Source organism: Anguilla anguilla, chromosome 1, assembly GCF_013347855.1.
Source record: "Anguilla anguilla isolate fAngAng1 chromosome 1, fAngAng1.pri, whole genome shotgun sequence".
NCBI lineage: Eukaryota > Metazoa > Chordata > Actinopteri > Anguilliformes > Anguillidae > Anguilla > Anguilla anguilla.
In genome coordinates, this window is record NC_049201.1 from 60,126,818 (window position 1) to 60,150,691 (window position 23,874).

General features: G+C 39.1%; 3 protein-coding genes across 4 annotated transcripts in view; 1 reads left to right on the forward strand and 2 right to left on the reverse strand.

Moving 5' to 3' along the window:
* The window catches only part of LOC118228280 (cleft lip and palate transmembrane protein 1-like protein), an 18,760-nt gene extending 15,575 nt beyond the window's left edge, over window positions 1-3,185 (reverse strand). The window contains exons 1-2 of one of the 2 annotated variants that reach the window (XM_035419701.1): window positions 2,819-3,185; window positions 1,178-1,272 (exon numbers count right to left, since the gene is read on the reverse strand). In XM_035419701.1, the coding sequence (XP_035275592.1) occupies window positions 1,178-1,212 (35 nt within the window). In that variant the 5' untranslated portion in view covers window positions 1,213-1,272; window positions 2,819-3,185. Of the gene's footprint in view, window positions 1-1,177; window positions 1,273-2,518 lie in introns of both variants that reach the window. The other variant, XM_035419695.1, reaches the window with a different exon arrangement.
* A 2,491-nt stretch (window positions 3,186-5,676) lies between these two features.
* gpr20 (G protein-coupled receptor 20) lies at window positions 5,677-12,902 on the reverse strand. The gene is made up of 2 exons (XM_035391093.1): window positions 12,785-12,902; window positions 5,677-6,965 (listed from the first exon to the last, which is right to left on the reverse strand). The coding sequence occupies exon 2, from the start codon at window positions 6,941-6,943 to the stop codon at window positions 5,867-5,869; it is 1,077 nt and encodes a 358-aa protein (XP_035246984.1). The 5' UTR covers window positions 6,944-6,965; window positions 12,785-12,902; the 3' UTR covers window positions 5,677-5,866.
* A 7,126-nt stretch (window positions 12,903-20,028) lies between these two features.
* Window positions 20,029-23,720, forward strand: LOC118237495 (cilia- and flagella-associated protein 20). The gene is made up of 6 exons (XM_035436252.1): window positions 20,029-20,239; window positions 21,106-21,185; window positions 21,614-21,725; window positions 21,977-22,165; window positions 22,606-22,716; window positions 23,559-23,720. The coding sequence occupies exons 1-6, from the start codon at window positions 20,156-20,158 to the stop codon at window positions 23,562-23,564; spliced, it is 582 nt and encodes a 193-aa protein (XP_035292143.1). The 5' UTR covers window positions 20,029-20,155; the 3' UTR covers window positions 23,565-23,720.
* The last annotated feature ends 154 nt before the right edge of the window (window positions 23,721-23,874 follow it).

Genomic DNA, 23,874 nt, shown 5'->3' on the forward strand with positions numbered 1-23,874 from the left:
CTCACATGTTCAATCTCCATACTACAATCTATGGAATTGGAGGGCGAGCGGGCAGGGGGTTTATTTTGACTATTCAAACGGTTTTTTAAGCTTAAATTATTGATTTGTTATATTATGTATAAGGCTAGGGTTAGGGTAAAGGTAAGGGTTAGGGCCAGGGTAGGGTTAGGGTTAGGGTTATGGCTAGGGTTAGGGTTAGGGTTATGGCTAGGGTTAGGGTTAGGTTAGGGTTAGGGTTAGGGTTAAGGTTTCAGCTAGGGTTAGGGTTAGGGTTAGGGTTAGGTTTAGAGCTGGGGTTAGGGTTAGGGTTAGGGTTAGGGTTAGGGTTAGGGCTAGGGTTAGAGGTTAGAGCTAGGGTTAGAGTTAGGGTTAGGGTTAGAGCTAGGGTTAGGGTTAGAGCTAGGGGAAGGGTTAGGGTTAGGGTTAGAGCTAGGGTTAGGGTTAGGGGAAGGGTTAGGGCTAGGGTTACGGTTAGGGTTAGAGCTAGGGTTAGGGTTAGGGTTAGAGTTAGAGCTAGGGTTAGGGTTAGGGCTAGGGTTAGGGTTAGGGTCAGGGTTAGGACTAGGGTTAGAGCTAGGGTTAGGGTTAGGGCTAGGGTTACGGTTAGGGTTAGAGCTAGGGTTAGGGTTAGGGTTAGAGTTAGGGTTAGGGTTAGGGTTAGGCTTAGGCTTAGCCTTAGGTTTAGGCTTAGGCTTAGGCTTAGGCTTAGGTTTAGGCTTAGGGTTAGGGTTTTAGGGCAGTTTCTCTATCACCTCAGATGAAATGTACAACCGGGCCGAGTGTTTGCAGCACGTCGGTCTGGCATCATTTCCGTACTTATGTAGGCAATGTTTCAGGCCTAAGGGGGGTTCCCACATTCTCATGTAACAAAATGTGTAGTTCTGGATTCCTTGCATAGAGTATATGCCAGGCCTTAGTATTGTGGTGGCAGCAATAAGGTTTCATTATGGAGCTAAGAACTGAAGATGAGTCCTGCTAGATTCAACCTCATCACGCTGCTTTTTACTATTTTTCAATCAAGCCTATTTATTCCTTTAAGCTATCAGACTATTGATGTTGCTTAGTTAGAGGGGGGGGAAACAAAATAAAATAAATAACAAACGAGAATGACGTGCATTGCAATTTGACTGCATCCTGCCTGTCCTAAAGAAACGGCCTAAAATAGGAAATGGGTTACCTTTCAAAACTGGAATGTATGTCAAAGTCCTCCATCTTGAGAATGAGACTGTGCCCATCATCTTCGCTTGGTTTCACAGATGTGTAAATGCTTAACTTTTTAAAAATAGAATTATTAAAATGACAGTTAAATACCAGAAGAAATGTAATATGGTTACCAATATGACAATAAAATCAGATCATACCATACAGTTACTATAATAACGTCAGCTATTAGCTATATTAATCTGGAAATTGCCCCGTGTATTACTGTAGCAGTGCAGCATAATTATCATGATCAGCCTTTGTCTAACCCTGACAGGTCATCAGAAACTTTTTATAAATATTTAAATATGCTGGATCACACATAAAAACTTCCCTGACCAATCAGAAACATACACTACAACAGAAACGTACAAAAAACTCCTGAGAAGGATTGAAGAAGGGTGTATGTGTTTCAGCTGTAAGAAGGTTCTGATATTGATACAGTACATTTCTAAGAACAATACCCTCCTAAGACCCAGAAATTCCTTATTGTCCCCTGTAGGAGACATGAGTCTCTGGTCTTAATCTCACAATGCTGAAACCTATGCTACAAGAGACACTCAGTGAAAATAAAATGAACAATATTTTTGAAAATATTGTCACTGCAACATGGTTTGTCATCAAAGACAAATTTTGTAAAACAACAAAAAAGAAGTAGCTAATAAAATACTTTCTCAGGACAGTGTCTGTGGGAAATGATTTCCTGCATTCATTTCTATGAAAACTTTACTCCAGTCAAGTTACTGTAAGTGTAGCCTACATCTTCCTCAGGTTGCCAGGTTTATTCATATGTAAGTGACTAGGGTGACTGCAGAAATCCGAAGTAAAGCAGCAGAAAATGTAGGCTACTGCTTAAATCAGGGTTATGGTGAGAGCAATTTTTTTTAACTCCATAAAAATCCCTCCAACAGTTTAAAAAAAAAAATCACTTCAGCATTTCCAGATGTTATCTGTTAGTGCTGACATAACACTGGACATTTTACTGCGTACTAGGCCTGTTTGACAAATCATCTAGATGCAATGGTTAGGCTGTAATGGACCAAGATTAGTAACAGTACACGTTACACCTCAAACAACTAATAGTCTATAGCCTGCAGAGTACAGCCACGGTTAGGTAAAAACACTCCCGTTTTTACTGAGATAAATCTAGACTAAAACTATTAACTAGACCAAGTGCATTACGTTAACATTAATTACATTAATCAAAAGCGCAACACACAAGCTGATACTGGACTATAACGTCCCTAAATTTCCTATAATAACGCATTTCGATATAGCGCATTTATTTTAACGTACATTATTAATTATGGAATCAAACCTGAAGTCGTGGTGCTTCTGTCATGTACGACACGATGCAATTTTCGCGTTTGTTATGGCCACAGGGTCTGGTGTAAAGGATGCTGTAGATCACCCAGCAAGTGTGTAGAACGTACAGGACGAACACCCCGGCAATGAGGGTCGTGAAAGACGTCTTTCGAAACACGCCATTCGGTGATTTTGAATAGCATGCAGGAAACATTGTCATATAGCTTTAGGTAGCATGCACCAGAAACGCAGCAATATATAAACCCGCAAATAAACAGCGCAATAAGAATGACAGATCTACCTAGAAAGCTACCTTAGGCTGCTGGAACCATACCCTGTCCTTGATTGTAATAGTTTCTCAAACGACACATTTTCGTGAATCTTAAAACAAACAAAAAAAAAACTGGTGACTGAAGCTATAGCGCTAATAGCCTACAGTCGCCGCTTGGTTTCGCTTGGTACAGCTCCATAGCCTACCCGAGTCAATTCATAACAATTATATGTTCCAATTACGGCACTTCTTCAGCTGACCTAAAACCACCTACACTAATTTTAGCAACAACCTATCTGAATAACAATCGTGAAACTGAACCAGAGTCCGGGCCAGCACAAGGACATGTACAATATCTCCACTGACTTCGCAGGTCCATTGGCTTAGTTGGCTCATAGCTGGTGAATGATATCCTATAGGCTAAACCACAACACTTAAAGTGTTTAAAAAAAAACAATGGACATATTTACAAAACTACTTACAAAAATTGTGTTTGAAAGCACAAAAGTGAAAATAAAGACAGTGTGATTGCAGTGTGACTCTGTTTATAGCCTAATATGTATAGACTATTAGCCTATAGCCTACATATAGGCTCAGTGTCACACTGCAATCACACTGTCTTTATTTTCACTTTTGCGCTTAATGTATTTTATTTGGAAAGGTACAGTTTATTTCTTTAACCTCATGTATCATAATCAGGTAGCGTTGGACCTATACTGTCCTCTTAGTAGTTAATTTAATTTTCAGTTGAAGATGCCACTCATAATCACATGAACAGGAATTAGTTTAGACCACATTCTTTAATTTTGTCTCACAAGGTATTTCTTTTGTTAACATGCAACCTTGACCCTAATGTTGTCAGCTCACAGTTAGGTAGCCTACTGGCCAGGTCTTCAAGTATGTAAGCTACTTTTTGAAGAGGTTAGTTTGTTCTGAATAAAAATACTGATTCCATAGTGACAAGAGCCAGCTAATGCTTTGTTCTCAGATTTGTTTTTTCTAGGTGCTTTTTCTATTTCTGATTACACATAGAAGCTATGTTTTTGTGTGGTTTATGTCACCTGTCACCTGTTTTCTTCATGCTACATGGCATGTAGCCTTCCATTCTTATGTATCGATGGGGTAATACTTTTTTGGTGATTCCTGTCATAGTTTAATTATTTTAATTTTTCCATCATTTATTTGTATTGTTTCTTTCCTCTTTAATCCACTCTTGTGTCAGTATAAATTTTATTTTTTAAAATCCTATAAGTCTAATATTGACAGTAGATGGCAGCATTGTTATGGCCAAAGAGCCACCATCAATTAATTTGGCCATAATTTTTCAATTTGCCACCTTAGCCAGCAGGGAGCCAAAGAATGCCAAACAATTTAGTTGAAAAGAGAGATAGCTTTTTGTGACTCACCTTACTTAGGCTGATGTCCTAGATTACTGATTTTTGTTTTACAGTGAATAATGTCTCTCACTGATCATTTTCTAGAAAGATTTGACCTTAACTGTTATGTTGTAGCCTACAATTGATGGAGTAGCTAACAGTCAAACTACACCAATGTTTAGGCTAATTCCTTCAGCACTGTGCTCATTCCTGCTAAATAATTCTTCATGTTAACAAGAACAGGGGATACAGTATTCATGTTAGAGGCATATGGGGTCTCCAATTAATTCTTGAAAGGGTTTTAAAATATTTTATCTATAATGTAAACTGGTCTGAACTGAATTCCAATTTAGATTATGGTTTACGTATCTATAAGGTCCACATTAGAAGTTCACAGGACTTATTTTACATTTAGCAAATGAGGCAAACTGTATTTCTAGGGAGTCTATGCCTATTTTTCATTTTCCTTTTCCGGAATTTACATTTTAGACATTGAGCCAATGAACTTATGCAGAACAACAACAGCTAACATCCTTTTGCATACAATACATTATACTGCTAAATGTTCACTAAAGCAATTAAGGTTAAGTACCTTCCTCAAGGGTGCATGGCAATATCCCACACAGGAGTCAAACCTACAACCTCAGCATTAAAGGCCCTGGTCCATAAAAATGAGGCTGCACTGCAGCAGGCAAAAACCTCTGGACAAGGAATGGAACTAATATGGGCCTGTGCTGTTTACTGAACTAAAATGCCTTTGTACTGTGGATGCTACTAATGGCATGACTAATAACAATGGAACTCCGTTTGGCCAGATTATTGTTGATTTCAAATGCCAGTGTGGTGCTTTGTAATATTCCATCACACTTGGAGAGCTGATAACCGCCCATATTAATTTGAATATTTTTCATCCCGATTTGTCATTGCAACATTGTATGTAATACAAGTCAAATTTGTGATTTTTGCAAGCCAATTTGCAAGATACTGTGTGTCAGTGCATGTGTGATTGCACGTGTGTGTGTGTGTGTGTGTGTGTGTGTTTGATTCATAAGATATTGCAAAGGAAAAGTATCAGTTATAAATGAACTGAAATTTATTGGTTTGGAAGGTGTTTTGTTTACTTTTTGTGATAACAAACATTATGCAATATTGTATTACTTTTTATACAAAGTGCAGTGTTAGAAAATAAAACTATAAGAATTAAAGTCTGTTATAGAAGAGAACAAATAACTGCAGTCACATTAATGACTTGATTAAAATAAAATCCACAAGGTGTTGTTGGCATATACAGCAGTCATGTCAATATCATAAAGACGGAAAAATGAATATATATATACTCATTTTTCACACAGTTTGCTATGACTTTGAACAAGAAAGTACAGAACCGAGCTGTAAAGAACTACAACTGCAATATTCAGAAAAGCATCGTTTGAATCTAGCTTTGGAAAGAAAATTATAAAGTAACTGTGTATTGTGTGTATTCTCTCTCTCTCTCTCTCTCTCTCTCTCTCTCTCACACACACACACACACACACCTACACATAATATACAAACATATACATATTTTACATACATTACACATGATTCTCACAGTTCATTCATGTAGTGCTGATTCTTCAGAGTCTCTGTTACCCTTTTACTGCCACACACAGATGGGTATCTCGTCCATTCAGCTGTCCCAGCACCGCCCTCACCCTGCCCAGCCCCGCCCCCCTCAGGCGTGCATGCTGCCCGACAGGGGCGAGGTCAGGTTCAGCATGATCATGCTGTGTGCGATGGCTGTGGCGGTGCCCGAGCCCTTGGAGCTGCGCTGCATGCTGACCACGTCCCCGCTGGTCTGCTCCGCCTCCGCCTTGCGGAACACGCTCCTCACCGTGCCCTGGAAGTTGTTGGTGACGAAGCAGTAGACCACGGGGTCCAGGCAGCTGTTGAGACTGCTGAGGGTGACGGTGACGTGGTAGGCCACCACGTGGTGCGGCATGTCCGGGTAGAAGAAGACCAGCACCTGCCGCACGTGGAAGGGCGTGAAGCAGACGGTGAAGATGACCAGGACGGTGACCAGCAGCTGGACGGCCCTCATGCGCCGCTCCCGGCTCTGCTGCATCAGGCCCGGCCTGGCCAGCGCGCAGGCGATGCGCACGGTGAACACCACGATCACCACCAGCGGCAGGAAGAACTCAAACACCGTGAGGGCGAACAGCTTGGACAGGCAGCAGGCCTCCTGCTTGAAGGCCGTGGACAGGAGCGAGTAGGTCACCACAATGGCGAACAGCCAGATGAAGGCGCAGACACACTTGGCCACGCCCGGGCTCCTCCACTTGCGCGATGCCTCCACCTGCACGATGGCCAGGTATCGGTCAATGCAAATGCTTGTGAGAAAAAGGATGCTGCAGTACATGTTGACAAAATAGCTGAAGATGTGCAGGTAGGAGCAAGTGAGGCACTTGCCCGCGCTGTAATACAGGACGATGCGGGTGGGCAGTGAGAGGTTCACCAGCAGATCCGTCACCGCCAAGTTAATGGTGTAGATGACAGAGGTGGTGCTGGGCTTTGTCCGCAGACAGAAGACATACAGAGCCAAGCTGTTGAGCGCCATACCCACAATGAAGATGAGCACATTGATCACCAGCAGGGCAATCCACAGGCTGTAAAAGTCATTGTAGAGGCCCTCGTCCAGATGTGCCAGCTTTTGGAGGTATGGTTCCCTGGGCACCTGGGTGGTGTAATTCATGGGGGTGGGTGTGGCCGTGAGGTTGAATAGTACAAACCAGTCAGTGGAGGAGGACTCCATCCTTATATGTCTGGGCACCTCCCTGAAACACAGGAACAGAACTGAATCTGCACAGGCTCCCTCTATGGGTCAAACTATGGTAATTGCTGTAGCTGGAGGTTAACTGGAGGTGTTGGTAAGTGTAGCGGAGGATTGAGCCATGGACATTCTGAAAATACAATGCTTTTAGGGGCAAATCCAAAGCTGGAAAAAAACAACATAGTGGTTTGAGGATTATCCCACCAATGTAATCCCCAGTACTGGTGGGCCAAGCACCAAAAGGCCTGATAGATTATCTGGCTCTAGCCAATAAAACACACTTAGTTGCAAAAGAAAAGTCAAGTTTGCAGAAATGTATAGGCCTATTGACTGTAGTCTCGCACAGTAGTGTGTAATATTATGTATTGTGGTAAAAATTGCCTACCACACACCAACATATTTTAATGCATAACTGTGTAGAACCATGTTTAAATTTGCCAGATACATTCATATACTGTAGGTGGGTGGGGTTTTGGTGGGTATGTAAGATATAAAATGTTTCTTTTTTGTAACACTATTATAAAATTAACCATCTAATTTAATAACTGACTCTTGCAAGAAATGTACTCATCTAACCAGTCTTGACTGTTGCCAGTGAGTTTTCACTTGGCGTCCAGACATTGCAGTTTACAGCCTATTCCAGTCGCTTCCCCACCCCCTCTCTGTAGCCTGTAAACAATTGTTCAAAAGTCATGAAGACGTGGCCTGCAAGTTATTTTTGTAGAGTCCCTATTACAAATCTTATAAACATGAGTTACCCTTAGGAAACACGATGTTCAGATCACACGAGGAACATGCTACATACAGTAAGAATCATGTTTCATTCAGTCAAATTACAATAACTCATAAAACCATTGCTCAATGTCTGCACAAAAATGCTATATGTATATATCCTGTATGATTCATGGAGTTAAAAAACAATACTGACTGTATTGTAAGGTGAGAAATTTATAACTCCATCATCATTATATTTGATCAACTAGGGTTTACATAGGTACCTTCCATATAACCATAGCACTATACCATCTCAGGGATTGCTTGCATTCATTTTATCTCTGTGTTGTGTAATAACTTCATTTAGTGACACGGGATATACAGTACATTGCAGAAGGGCCAGCAAGGGATTTGTCCATTATCAAAATATGGGAATATGAGTAATGAGAAGTGTATGTGTGTGTGTGTGTGTGTGGCAGCCATGCTGAGAGAATGATTCTCATGAGAAATGGCAACCCCCGCTCCTAAACACAAACATGCATTTTACATGGACCGAACTGAGCAACAAAACTCCAATATACAGATTCCCTGTGTCTAATTCTTTCTGCAATGTCATGTCATTGTGTTTATTTAGGCTGGCAACATGCCCATTTTACCCCAATAGATTCATAAGATCTCTGGAGGTATTCAAAGGGTTTAATGTTTATTTACAAGATTTGTTCAAATTCTGTGGGACATGTGGGAAGAATAATACACTCCAATATACTTCTTCTTTACGTAATGACAGGAGAGGCTTTATTTTATCATCCCAATAAACAATGATCCCATGCACAAACAACTAAGTTAATTGATTTAGGAATCATGTGGATGCAATGCACATTTGAATAAATCTGATAAAATCTGTCACTGACAGACAGGAACTCTGAACAGTGATGCCATACAGGCACATATATTTATGTTTTACAGGTTAGGCAGGTTTCTCTTATAACTTCACATATAATATTTCCTTGTTCTAGAGCTTAAAAAGATAAAGATTCACAGTATTTTTTACCTCTGTTTTCTCACTGCTCAATGTATGTGTAGTTATGCTTGTTGCTGCAACCTAGTAAAATGTCCTTTCCTATTTTGGAAGATGCAATGCACTCTCCTCTGAAATAAATGGTGTCAAACCACTGTTTCTTTTCACTTTGCAGTCCCTCTTCAAGCAGGAACAGCTGGAAGAGGACACTTTACCTATATGTTGCTCGTGCAGGCAGACTGTGGGGACTTTATTGACCAGGAGGGGTTACTAGTGTGCGATGAGACACAGATGTCTCTTCCTCCAACATGTCACACTACAGACAAGTATGCACTGCCCTGCAGGGCTGCTGACCACAGCCAGCACTAGATTAGTCTGGATTTTATACAAGACCATGGGGCCCATCCACATTCCAGAGCAGTGCTTTTAACAGGTTCAGCCCTCCAACAGCCCCAGTGTTCATCCTCATTTTGCCCTATCTGGAATGCTCAATTTATGTGTAAGCCAGCCTGAACACTGAAACCCCCTCTGTCAAATCAAAAGCGCAGAGTAAGAACATCTCCTTCTGAAATAGAAGCTATTGTTACCTACTGCTTCTATTCACTCCACAGTCCACCAGCCGAGCTGGCATGGTCTTTGTATTGGACAGATACACTTAACTAGTGCTTGTGCAGGCAGAATGCAAGTACTCAATCAAACATAGTGGGATGTTGGCCAGCCCACAAACTGAATCCCTCCCTCCCTGGGCCATGATACAGCCAGGCTGCTGTGAGACTGTTGAACAAAGTTGGCACAAGCACAGTGTTGAACTGAAGCAGTATCAGTATTGTACTGTATGAATGTTTAGACATAAAAAGGTGAATTCCTTAGTCAACCTTGGGATATCTCACCCACCTCTCTATACACTAGCAGTTAGGTCAATATTTGAGGGACTGACTATAGGGGTTGGAGGATTTGAAGATTCACCAGATTAGGGAAATATATGAAAGTCTGCTCTTCTGCAAAACACCTCATCATTATAGGCCAGGCTGCTGAGCAAATTTAGTGCTATCAAGAATCTACGGCAAGATTACACTGCAGGACAGCAAAATAGGATCTCAGTTTGCAGCCTCATTCAATTCTGGGGATAAGGCATATCCTGAACCCCAGTCAGTCTAAATGACTTCACACTATGCCACTGTCCTCAGCCATATGAAGATCTGTTCTAACTGAGAGAATAAATAGAAAAAATGATGAGCATTGAATCAATATTGAGCGAGAGGGGATTGAAGCTGCAGTCTCCATTATTACTTAATGCAACTCTCGACAAGACAGAGACTTTTAAAAAAAAATCAAAGATGAAAAGATTCTCCAGATTCAAGAATTACATAGTCAGTTGAATCTGCACACTACTGTCTTGAAAAGCCCATGGTTAAGTCACAGTGCAAAAGGCCCATGTGCCTTGCATGGGAAGGACACTGATTTCTATTCCTTACTATAGGCGTAACACTGAACTCCTACGGAACTACAATTGATTTTTCTGAGAAAGCATTTGTTGTAATCAGCCAGCCAGATAGATGTGTCATCTTGTTTGTAATAGTGGAATAAATAGGCGAATAAAAGGCTAAATATGGGGAAGATGGTGTCAGCGTCAGGGCCTGTCAGTGACCAAATACGGGCAAACAGAGAGACAGAAAGAGATTGTTGGAAGAAACACAACAAAGGACAAACTGTTTTTTTCACAGATCCAGACTAAACTGAATTACTGGTTTTGTTAAAGAACCAAACGGCTATCAGATCTCAGCGCAGTGTGAAAAGGTAATCTAATGAAAGTAAAATGACAATGTGACTATTATGTTACCCTTCCCGTCAACATCATTGTCATTTCCGTGCCTGTAAGTTCATCTTGATGAAAACATTTAAACAATTCCTTAAAAAGGTCTCTCACTCCCTCTGCAATGTCTGCCCTAAAAATGGGAATGATAGGAGAAGATCTATATGCCTGCATTTAGTACTCAAAGGTGGGTTCAAACTATGTCATGTTTATTGTTTACTGTTTTCTGTTCACTGCCACAATGAGCCACAATGAAAGTAAAATACTTTTTTTAAATTCCTTGGGCAATATTTTTATACATAAATGCCAATGGACAATGCAGCATTCTGATTTTGAATTTGAGCTAGAATATTGTCATGCTTTAGCTGGGCGTACTAATAAAACATGCAGAAAATTACATAAAAGCATAAAACCTAGTACAATAAGTAAATAATATGAAAATGTTTTGTTGGTCCTACTCAGAAATGATCCTCATGAACATATAACTTTAAGACAAACAAATCTACCAATCAGATTCCATGCAGTGAGGAACAGTCAGTAATTCCCTCCTAACCTCTGCTCCTACCATGAAATACAATCTAATTTCCAAACACAAATATTGCACTACTGTCATTGACTCTCCATTACCCCACTTCTATGCTATTCCGGCTGTCTTTACTGAACTTTGAAAGTTTTACAAAATTGAACTGACTTAAAGTAACATGTGCAGCACTGTATAGTGATTTAGCTTATAGAATATTTTGCCTGGGAGTATAATTATATATTACTCTGTGAGTAAAATATTACGAAGAATTTGAATAAATAAACATGGCCTAACAAAAATGCAGCAATACATAATTTACCCAAAGTACCCTCAGGAAATATCTGAAGTGCCCCATTGAGTAGCTAATGTAACGTAGTAAAGAGCAGCTGATCATAATATGATCAGCTGTGGGTCTGAGCTGTGCTACAGAGATGCGTGTGGGAAAGAAGGCAGAAGCTGGGATGAGTGTATATTTTTACTGTGTCATCTCTGAAAACAATTTTTTATGTGGCTGACAGAGTGAGGGAAAGTGTGTGTGAGAGAGAGAGAGAGAGAGAGAGAGAGAGAGAGAGCTGTATTTAAAGAAACCTCACATTAACTGCTTGTTTTGTAGAGTTATTGAAGAAAGTCTCACTGTCTCACACTGTCATACTACATACTGTGCAACCCAGAAAGTTTCAAAACTAAATAAATAATTTAATGCCAACTGAGATATAATTTAATGAGAAAAAAGATACACTCTGTGTGCAGTTACCCCTGTAAGATTTACTGAAATCTAAAAAACCACATTGATAAATTAACTCCAGAATATCCTAATGGTACATGCAAATGCACAAATATTAAACAGCAACCAAATTTATATTCATGGTTTAAATAAATTATTTTATTTAATTAGGGCTCCTAAAGTTTCTCTGTAAGAGGTCATTATTTGTCAAACCTATAACACTGACAATGACTGTATCCTAAAATATCCTAAAAAATCTTGCTTCCTGCAGTTCAAGGCAAGTGTACAGACTCTTGTTGTGCCTTAAAACACATCACATTGCATATGTTTGAAAATATAATTTTACAGTCCGAGCTGTATCCTCAAATTCTCAAGAATGAATCAAGCCAAACTTAACATAAATAAAATCATCACTTTGGCCCCCATGTGGCTAGTGATTAGGATACATTTACACTATATTTGCTCATGAAAATTAGAATTGGATCCCATTCATGAAAAATCTGAGGTTGGTGGGCTGAATATTGACCTCTACATTTCTATTGGAAATGTGGCATGAGTGCCTCGGGGTGCATTCCCAGAGTAGGGATGTTGTAATTAATATGATTAATTACAATTACATTGGAATCCACTTCTTTCTTCAACATTTCTCCACTAAAAAAATACTTGCACTTTACAAATGAAGTATTCACAAACAAATTGGGACCCAGTAAGAAACAAAATTAGTATCATAGTGACAGCTAAGACTGTTGGCTGACATTTCATATTTATGACCATTACACTGTATTGCAAGGTACTTTAACCTGAACAGCTTACGTATATATCAAATATACCTATATCACATGCTTTACAAAGATGTAAAAAGGTACTGAAATAGGAGATTTTTGTTTTCAAAAATATCCCATTTCTGGGAAAGAGGGAAAAAAAGCCCAAGTTGGTAAAAAAAACTGTCACATGAACAAGCGTGATTGTTATAGGTATATAGACACCATGATTTGTGTTCCCAGTTTACAACAACAACTATGTGCACCTACCCGTATTTTAGGAGGTATGATGACTTCTTCTTGATCTACCTAGATGAAAGTCCTCATCTGCTAAAAAGCACAGGTTGTCCAGATCAAGGTGTCCTAATCCAGGGTCTCTTGGTTTGTATTATCTATATTACCTTTATGAGACTAAGTTAAGTTTGGACGCATGGTCCCCTAGGGGCCTGCATGCTGGGCTCTGTACTGTAAGCCTTCCCTCTGGTTTAGAGAGGCACACTGAGTCCACTCAGGGCAGAGGAGTGATCTTGGCTGAGATCTTGGCTTGGCCACCTCCTCCTCTTCCTGTGCCGTCTTGCTAACATTTGCTAATCCCCACCCCACCCCCTTCCCTACAACCTGGGACTTACAGAGGAAGTGAATCTTCCTCAGTGCACTGTCACTGACATCAGAGGTTCTCTCCATAGCAGGAACAAGTCAGACAGACAGAGAAACAAAAACTTTGGTTTATATAAAATTGGATGTATTTTTTGTCCTGTCACTGATATGTGCTTAACAAAAAAAAAAAAACAGAATAAAAATGTACAAGGCATACATACATACACATTTTATATTATGAAAAACAATGCATTTAAGTAGAACAAATTGTACCAACAATTATTGTTGATCCACAGAGTTAAAATAGAGGAGATATAATAAGGGGTCTTCACCCACGAAAACCTATGTGTTGGAGCTTAAAATCACATGAGAGGTAAACCAGGAACCATCTGGTCTCTAGTAAATTACTTTTACCCCAAAACCACAGCACACCATTGCTGACATGACTTCTGAGAAGACTCATGGGAAACCAAATGAGAACTTAGATTTTTCCAGATCAGCCTAAACTATTTCAGTTTCCTGTAATGATGCACATTTGTCTCTGTCAGCACTCTATCCTCTTTATGGTCCTGGATTTTGTCAAAATTGGAACAACAGAAATATAGTTCAATACATATTTTCAATACAATCATACACAGTGAATGCAATTAATTCTAGGGTCAGGTACTTGAGTTAATTATCAGTGAGGATTCATTGCAACCTTAAAAGTGATATGCTGGTATTTTCCCTTTAAAATCATTAATTAAAATGCATTGAAGAAAAAGTGTTCCTAATATAATTTCACATATAAATTGGCTTTATAGACAGCCATTAAAGAAAATACACCCAGAAATGAAAAAAAGGTATTATAATTAGAGTTATCTGTAGACAATAATACAAACATCCAGAGCACAGTCCCTGTAATGCCCTGCTTTATCAGAGTGCTCCTGAATATTAGCCAACTTACTCCTGATGATGTAGTTCGGATGTATCCCATTTCTGTTTAAAATGAAAAGTATAACATGTCAGAATTCATGCTTCCATGACTTTACATGTTTGGGTACTTGTCTTCATAAATCATGCAAGTCTTTGTGTCAATTCAATGTTCCAATCTTTTAAACTTTATCTTGATATTGATTAGTCATTAGTAATTGTAAGTAGTCATTTCTGTGTCTCCACTCAAACGGCCATAGTTCCTAGCAAAGTCTGTCTATGACATCAATGGCGATTTGGGTAAATGCTTGATAGGAATTATATTACAATGCAAAAACTGGAAGACTTATTTTTCTGTGCATGACAAACTTATAATAACTTTTGAAATTGAATCACATTATATGGTGGTTAAGTTTACAATCAGAGTTAAGGCATGGATAGACCCCACAATTTGGTTATTAATCTACACTGTGCCAGGGCCAACTGTGGCTAGCAGTCCTGTAGGGCAATGCACAATTGGTGCTAGCGTCGCCCTGGGAAGGGACGGTTTTTTTTAGTTGGCTGGAATTATAACCGCTCCTCGCTCACTAGCAGCCCCTGCTGGTTAATAGGGCGCAAGCAGTCGACCAGTTGAGCAATGAGTAAAGTGTGTTCCTCCATTTCAAGTCTGTGCAAGCCCAACTTGTAGCCTATGGTGTTACAATGAGCATGTGCTTGTCTGCGCTTTCCTGAATCGATAGCAGATAGACAAATCATATTAATCCCCTGCCGATTAATATGATTGAGCACATGTTGCAGATTGGCAGTTGTACAGCATTTGGTTGTGCCTCATTCATCTGAGAAACAGTGCATCCCAGTGTTATTCAGCAAATTAGTGCTCCATGAAGGAACAGCAAACTGAAATAGTGGCCAGGAATCCTTTTAAGTGGTAGACAACTTCAATTCTCAATTCAGACACCTGTTGACACCGGCTTAGAACTCCAAGTATCTGACAGTAGCTCATGTACTCACCACTAAACCCACATTGAACACACAGTGGTTTTCCAGAGACCTTATTAGTCATATGCAATGAGCTATACTAGACACTCCAGACCAGGATACAAATTAGACTTTACTGTTGCCAAGAGACTGACCACAACAGACACTGAACACAATAATACTACTGAGATTCAGACACTGACCACAACAACTGGCCATGTTCAATTTATTTGTATCTAAACCTTGGGAAGAATTAAACACATCCTTAAAAAGTGTCCAACCCTCATAAACAAAGCAATAAATAAATAAATAATTAAATATTTTCCTTTCCTGTTCTCAACTGTAGTTAGTCTCAGTGTTCCTGGTTACTATGTCCACCAGTACTGTCATTTCCTTTTCACTGTCAAAAAGAGACAAGCATTTTATGAAGAAATTATATTTTTTACAGGATATGAGACTACAATAAAGGTAACAAGGATATTATGTTTGTGAGTTATGCTTGTAGTGCTGTTTAATTTGGGTCTGCAGGCTCCAAATGGCCCTAAATACAGTGTCACCATGATAAAATGCAGGGGCCCTGTATTGCTTCACGGAGTGCAAAGGAGCAGACAGTATACTATACAGCATAACAAACATGCACAAAGCCATGCTACATCACATTACCACGCGTCTAAGTGTACACATTCTGCAGTTATCACAGCAGATTCTCCCACTCTTTGCCAAATGCCTGCCACTTCGTGTCACAGGCTGTAAGAGGAATCGCAAATTTGTTCTCTACAGCTTTGAAAGACTTAGGGACTGATGTGTCGGTGGATTTTACATTGGCAAAACCCTGAGACATTTTCAATGTTTCGGTTTTATTTGGATAAAATCTGAACTGTTCTGCCTCACCATAACATAATTTAATATTCATGTACTCCACTATAATCTTTAAATAAACAGTGTAAGGGTTGTGATGAATAAAATAAACTAGGTTAGAAATCATAACCACACTGGTGAAAGCCAGAAGGGCTGTAATTTGACAGCTGAAGACATTTCCTGAATGTACAAAAATAGCATAACACATCAAATATTCTTTACAGAATGAACATATAAGTTATTCATGTTAACCAGAAAAATTCATAGCAGAGGAACAAGGGATTATGGAGACTAAGATATGAATTCAGGACATTTTTTTTCCTATTGTATTGTGCATAAAACTACACTACATGACCAAAACTATGTGGACACCGGACGTCCAACATCTCATCCAAAATGATGGGCATTAATATAGAGTTGGTCCACCCTTTGCTGCTACACCAACTTCCACTCTTCTGGCAAGGCTTAATACTAGATGTTGGAGCATTGCTGCAGGAATTTGCTTCCACTCAGCCAGAAGAGCATTAGTGAGGTTGGGCACTGATTGCGTGATTAGGCCTGGCTCGCTAGATCCCAAAGTTGTTGGATGGGGTTGAGGACAAGACTGTGCAGGACAGTCAAGTTCTTCCACATCATTCTCAACAAAACCATGTCCATATGGACCTTGCTGTGTATCAATATCAATTTCAGCATGACAATTCAGCATTGTCATGCTGAAACAGGAAAGGGCCTTCCCCAAACTGTTGGAGAAGAATCAGAATCATTTAGAATGTGATTGTATGCTGTAGCTTTAAGATTTGCTTTCACTGGAACTAAGGGGCATAGGCCCAAACCATAACATATAGTATATAAATGTATCCTTATTTTTATTCACAAATTAAGGAAACCTACTAATAATGTATATGTTTTTGTCAATCATCCAATGAAACAATCCTTTAATTGTAAAATAGATTGTTTATGTTCAGAAAAATCATATTTGAATGAGAAAAATAAGGTCAGACACAAATTATTTTTCCTGAATACTTTGATCAGCTGATGTTTGATAACCACTGTATGGAGCTGTTCATTGAGATAGGGATCCTCAAACAGAGTAGGGTCATTTTAGGAGCCTCAAGATTACATTACATAACAGGCATTATTATCCAGAGTGACTTACACAACTTTTACGTTGCATCCATTTATACAGCTGGATATATACTGAAGTATAAGTATCTTATACTCCCCAGTAGTACCTTGCTCAAGGGCCCTACTGGGGAATCGAACCTCACCCATCTACACTGCCGCCAAAATGGAATGGGGGCCGTTGGTCTAACAGTTGTAATGATCTAATAGGTTGTACAGCAGTCACTCAAAGTGTGTTCAAAGACATCAATAACGTACGTACAATTGGGAGTGTGTGGCCCACAGCCAAATGCAGACAAATTCTCAAATAAATGGTGCCCTGCTGAGATTGTTCAGACACTAAGGGTTAGATTTCATGTAATTTTACTTATTAATATGTTAATCCTTGCAGCATTGTATACATAAATATCTGAATGTTTATATCATACCCCAAATAAGACATTAAGATTTGCATTGCTTGCTCTCTTTTAGCCATTCTTCGACATCTAAGCTTTTTCATGAAGAATTCCATGTCACTACATACAATAGGCAAGCTCACAGCTTTTACTAATGTTGGCTCAGTGTCGCATGTGGGTTCCTTACCTTCAAGATATATGATGCAATTACGCATTTCTCTATAATTTTACATTTTAAATATGAAGGGGGATCACTAGTGCCTTGCATTGTGTTGATTCATAAACTTTTGAAATCTTATATTATAGGGTGGAATGTTTATATTGATACATATTTAAACTCGTTTAAAAGAGTTATTTATGGAAGTTTAAAGATGAAACCTTGGTTTCATAGTTTATCTTTGTCTATGGTGAGTGGAATAGATCTAAAATTTTATCAAACACAAGACCAAGGCAACTAACAGAAGTCCGTCAGAAAACCATGGACAACATGTGAGCAAACATCTCTACTTCAAACAACAAGGCAATGGGATTCTTATCGAGGATTCAATTGAAAGAACAACTTTGTAAAAATTTTCCCACTTCATATTTTAAAAAATCCCTGGCCTTAAACCCGCTCTTTCCTGCTGTGGTGACCTGAATCCTAAATTGAGAGGAAGAGAGCTATGGAATGACATCAAACTGAACTCAACAAGCCGATATTAGGCCGGAAAATTACTCCATCTTCATCAGCCATCAGCCCAATAAGACTCCTTTACTCTGTCTGCTTTTTGTCCACTACATGTAGAGCAAATGCGCTGATGCTTCCCAAACTTCACACTGAAGCTGCTCTATGGCAGCGAACTCCACAGTGACAGCAGGGGTAAACACACTGACAGTGGGGGTGACTAATGTAACCCTGTCTTCCCTCACCTCCATATAGTTCCCTCACCACATTGGCGCCCAGGACTGACCGCTGATACACAGTATAAAAAGGGATAAAAGTTTGAAAAAGTGAGCATGCCGTAGTGCTTCAGGATGTTTGCATGATCCATTTTAATCCATCTCTTCTTTTGTTGAAATAGTACAGGATTTTATAGAAAAAGTGCCCCTTGGAGTAATTTGTCACATCCGCAGTGAAGCGGATATTTAGTCTGAGTAGACAACATGAGTGAAGAGAAAAAGAGATAGAAAGGTTGTGTGTGTGTGTGTCAGAGAGAGAAAGAGAGAGAGAGAGCAAGAGAGAAAAAGAGTTGTTTTTATATAAGAAATGTACATATATAACCAGTCATGCCACACCATGCCACACCTGTGTCTGTTTGACACACCTGCTGTTCAAATGAAAAGCACAAATTAAACTATCCTTGTGGTAGGCCAAATCAACAAATTATCTTTTCATCTGCTTCATGGGCTTGCAGGACACACCAATCTCACAAATTGTAACTTCCCTCAATAGACACTATAGGAAGAGAACACGTGTGGCCATTCTCCTCATAGGCGTGAATTTTTATTTTTTATTTTATTTTATTCTATTTATTTATTGTTTTTTACAATAGACACATCAGCATTCACAGTTTCCACTGATGTTTGTTACCTCCACTTGCCTGTGTTTAATCAGTCAGTAAGTACTTCCTGAACCTTGAATATATACCATTTTTATGGAAACACTGCAAGCTGACCACTGTGAAATATTCAAGTTTCCTTGCTCTCGCAGAATGAGTAATTTGCATTAACTACTCAAAGGATACCCTGAGGCAGAAGAGTGGATCTAGATCAGTCTTTGGCTGGTAAATTGATAATTTGCTATGAGCAGAGAAGTATAGGGCTGCAGACTGCAAGCACGGACTCCTTGAAAACCATGTTTCTGTTTAACTTCCCCTCAATTAAAAAATAAATTGTGACAAAAGGAAATCATATGAATAACAAATTAATATTTGTGGCAAATTTTTCACAGATATCAGGATATGTCAAAACAATATACTGAATGCAAGTATTTTGTCAGGTTTACAACCTGATATCCAGTGTTAAAACAGTCAACTTGTGTCCTCTTAGTGTGAGACAAAAATATGATCAATAAATATAAAATGAGGTTTTACCTTCTAAAATGGTTTTCCATTTGCCTTAATGATCTGCAAGGAGCCATTGGGACAGAATAGCAAATATTTGTCATACAGACAAAACAATTTAACCTATGCATTAAGAGCTTTAACTCCTTGCTCTTTTTTATTGAGCTTGTCTTTTCCCAATCACAGTTTATAACCATTTTTGTTTGGGCAAAGGCATCCGTTGGAAATGTAGTTGCTGACTTGCTGGTCTAATTAACAGATAATTTATATAAAATTCTCTGCTATTTGAGGCTGTGAAAACAAAAGGTCAATGGAAATTATACTGGTCTGTATTTTTCTCTAGCTGATCAGTATTTCATTATTTTGTTGTTTTCTTTTAAAGGAAACTATTCACAGCAGTAATTTACAGTCTGCAGCGACTCTGCTTGGCAAAACAGATAAGTGTAATTATCAATTCAATTATCAATTCGTTTACTCGGCAAAATAGTAATAAACATTTGTAGACAGATTTACCAGAATTGAAACAGTGTTGCAAAAATAAAGAAAAGGTTTTGCGTTTCCCGCCATCTTTCGAGCGGAACGAACGAAATAGTGTATTGTTGATTCCACACGGAAGTCATTCGGGGACGAATGCGGTAGCTAGGTTTTGATTGAAGCCCATAGCAACATCAATAATAAAGTGTGAGAGAATCTTTCGAACACACGTCTGAGTTGGATTGGGGGAAAAGGAAAATAAGATGTTTAAAAACACATTCCAGAGTGGGTTTCTATCTGTGCTCTACAGCATTGGAAGCAAGCCCCTTCAGATATGGGATAAAAAGGTAAGCTGTAACGTTACTTTGATAAATGTAGCAAGCTAGCTAATCTTACCTAGCTTGTTGGCCTGCTGAACACTGTCCGAAAACTCGAATGAACTGTGTATGATTAGGCTACTAGTTGAGCTGGATTTTCACAGCTAGCTAACTATCTAACACGTTGTCATGAACTGGATAGTTCTTTTAAAAAGCTACGTGCTAGCTAATCGAGTGTTTTCAGCACGTTGGGAAGGTAGCGTGTTAACTTGTATAGCAAGGGGGTTGCGAGTAATATAGCTAGACTAGCGACATGAGACAACATGAACATTCTTACTTTATTAGCACACACTCACGAGCAAATGCGGCAGTATGACAGAATTGCTAACCAAGCCTTTTAAGTACAGTTTTTTTAATTAATTTTTTTTTTTTATTTTTTATTTTTTTAGATCTGGAGCTAGTGAAAGCTGTACAATCAATGTCACTTTGGTTTTTTGTCGTTGTTAGCTAAGTTGGCTTAATGTCTGCCAACATTCCCTGCATAAAATGTAACGTTGATAGTTATTTACATCAGCTTGCAAACATTTTTGCTTTACAAAAGTTATGGTAAGTTGTCAGCTAGCAAGCTACCATATCAGCCTGCAGACTAACATTTTTGCTTTACAAAATATATGGTAAGTTGCTAGCTTGCAAGCTAACGTAAGGCGCTCTCCAGCTAAAATTATTCCTTGGCTTACTCTGTTCCATTTGTCTTAGCAACCATAATTGGTAACGAAGGCTGACAGCGGAATGTAGCTGAAAAGTAATTTTTCTACAAGTTTCTACGAGTTTTATGCAAGTCTTCGATGCTAACATGACGTGCTGCTGTGAGTCCATTCTGTCGCACCTCGTTTCAGGTGAGAAATGGTCACATTAAGAGGATCACAGACAATGACATTCAGTCTCTGGTGCTGGAAGTGGAAGGAACAAATGTCAGGTACAACAATGAGAATGTGTAATATGTGTCCACTTTTCATTTGGACAAAGATGTGTCCAACGTTTTTAGTTGAGAGAAATTTCAGGTTATTCAACGGTAACTCTTTAAGCAATTTTAAGGTAATTCTGGGGAGGAAAGGGCTCTTTTTCAGTCTTGGCCTTTCAGTGATCTTTCTGATATTTCATAGCCATAATGTATCCTTGGAGTATACCAATGGTCATTACTCCAAGGTGATATAATGGGTGTTAAACATTAGAAAGATCTGAGACATTAAGATTTTAAAGGAGCCATTTCCCCATTGTTTTTAGTCTTACAGTGGATCTATTTTTTCTGTATATGTGAATTAAGTAAGCAGTGTGCTCAGCTGCGTGATTTGGGGATTTTAGACCTTTGTTTTAGAATAACATGCGCCTGTTTGAATCCTATAGCACTACATACATCACATGTCCAGCAGACCCCAAGAAGACACTTGGCATCAAACTTCCATTCTTGGTTATGATAATCAAAAATTTAAAGAAGTATTTCACCTTTGAAGTTCAGGTAAGATTAAAACTGGAACAAAAGCACATTCTGAATGTATATATCGGTCTCAGTATCTACCAGTTACTTGCCCTTGGTGTTTTATTGTGTAAATATAAATATATATGGGGTGGGGGGGTTGACTATACAAGCCTGACTATAAGCCTTGACTATACATGCCGGACTAGAGAAAACTTGATTTGGGAGTTGCATGATAAACGGTGGTTTGGTGTTTTTAGATGTTAGATGATAAAAGAAAGCTTGTCCATTAGGTGTTAGATGACAAGAACGTGAGGCGTCGTTTCCGGGCCAGTAACTACCAGAGTACGACCCGGGTGAAGCCCTTCATTTGCACCATGCCAATGCGGCTGGACGACGGCTGGAACCAGATCCAGTTCAACCTGTCCGACTTCACGCGTCGGGCTTACGGCACCAACTACATCGAGACGCTTCGCGTACAGGTGAGCTGGTGCCGGGATTGGGAGCGGTTGATCTGGTCTTCCTTGGACCAACTTTAGAGACGCTTTAAAGTTACAGCACTACTTTTAGCTCTAGACCTCCACTCCCATCAGCTTTTGGTGAAAATCTGTGCAAGGGTGAACGTAGGGCCAATAATTACAAAGCTGTTCATTGCTTTGCAACCAAAGTCCAGAACTCATTTAAAAGTGTAACTCAAGTTACTTTTGTTAATCTGTTTCAACATTGCAAATTTAGCGTACTGGGCTTACTCCTGGTCTGTAATCAAACCATAATCAAGAAACTGTCTCCGATGCAATCACATAGATGTGAGTGCAATGGAAAAACAAGTTAATTGGTAATGTTTTCTTGAGTCCTGTTGTCTCGATGCTGAAAGCAGCTGATTGTGTGTGACGTGTTTGGCTGTTTTTTTTAATTGTTACAGATTCATGCAAACTGTCGCATACGAAGGGTGTACTTCTCTGACAGACTGTACTCAGAGGATGAGCTGCCAGCAGAATTCAAACTGTATTTACCCGTTCAAAATAAAGCTAAGGTAAGAGTTCTGAAGTAACCAATTGTATTCTTTTCCCCTGTGCTGCAAACCAGTTTTGATGATATTACTGCTATCACTGGTTGTCATGTTTCTTAAAGCACTTGAGTTAAAATAACATCTGTATGTACAGTATTTAATTGTACACACCAGGGAAATTTGTTTGCAATGTCCTTTCTTATGTGTATACTGGTTGCCACAAGTGACCCAAATATGATTTATTTGACATCCAATTTAGACCTGTTTAACTGCTCTGTCTCTAAACTTTAAAAAAGGCACATGGAGTGTGACCACCGCAATTCTGATTCATACTACATGCATAAATTGTGCTGATCCATTTCACCTTGCATGTGCCTTGTGTGATTTTTGGCACCAAAGTACATTTTAAGCAACTTTTTCCTTTGCCAAGAATATAAGACAGGTGAATCAGTATCCTGTAAATGGTGGAAACCATGGAGTCATGCTGCAACAACATTCTTAATTATGTTGTGGGTGGGGATGCTGTTCGCAATCTCAGTCACAAAAAGCATCTGCAGCATGGCTTCAGTACCAGGAAAAAAAATCACAACAAATGTTTGTGGTTTGTTGTCTACTGTCTGCCTATTAATTAAAAATGTGTTAAAAACGTCAGCTACTTTGCACATGCCTATTCATGCCAGAATCCAGCCATATCTTAAACGTATATGGGGCACATACAGCATAAAACAGTGTGGACATCAGGTCAAATCTGATTCTAGCTGCAGTTGTATGTGTAGCAATTTTAAAAAAAAATCAAAATGCATGGATAATGAACCTGGTTGTGTTTGTTTCAGTTTAAACTAATTTTACATTTTGTCTCATTGCAGCACTAGGGTGAAGCGATTCCCTTTCCACTCCCCAGATGTTAAATTATTTCCAGATCTTCTTCAAATGCTTTTGTCGAAAGTGTTTACTTTTTTAGCCATGTGATTGTCTCCCTTTTACTGTCAGTATGGAATTTGCACAATAAATGTTTTGTACAAAAATAATTCTGTTATGCTTAATCGTATACAAATGGGTATTACTCACCCAAAGGTTTAGTAATACTTAGAAGTATGTCTTGAAGGACATACAGTACAGCACACTACATAGATTACAGATTCAAAAAGATCCACAGATCAGAATTAAACATGAGTCAAACGA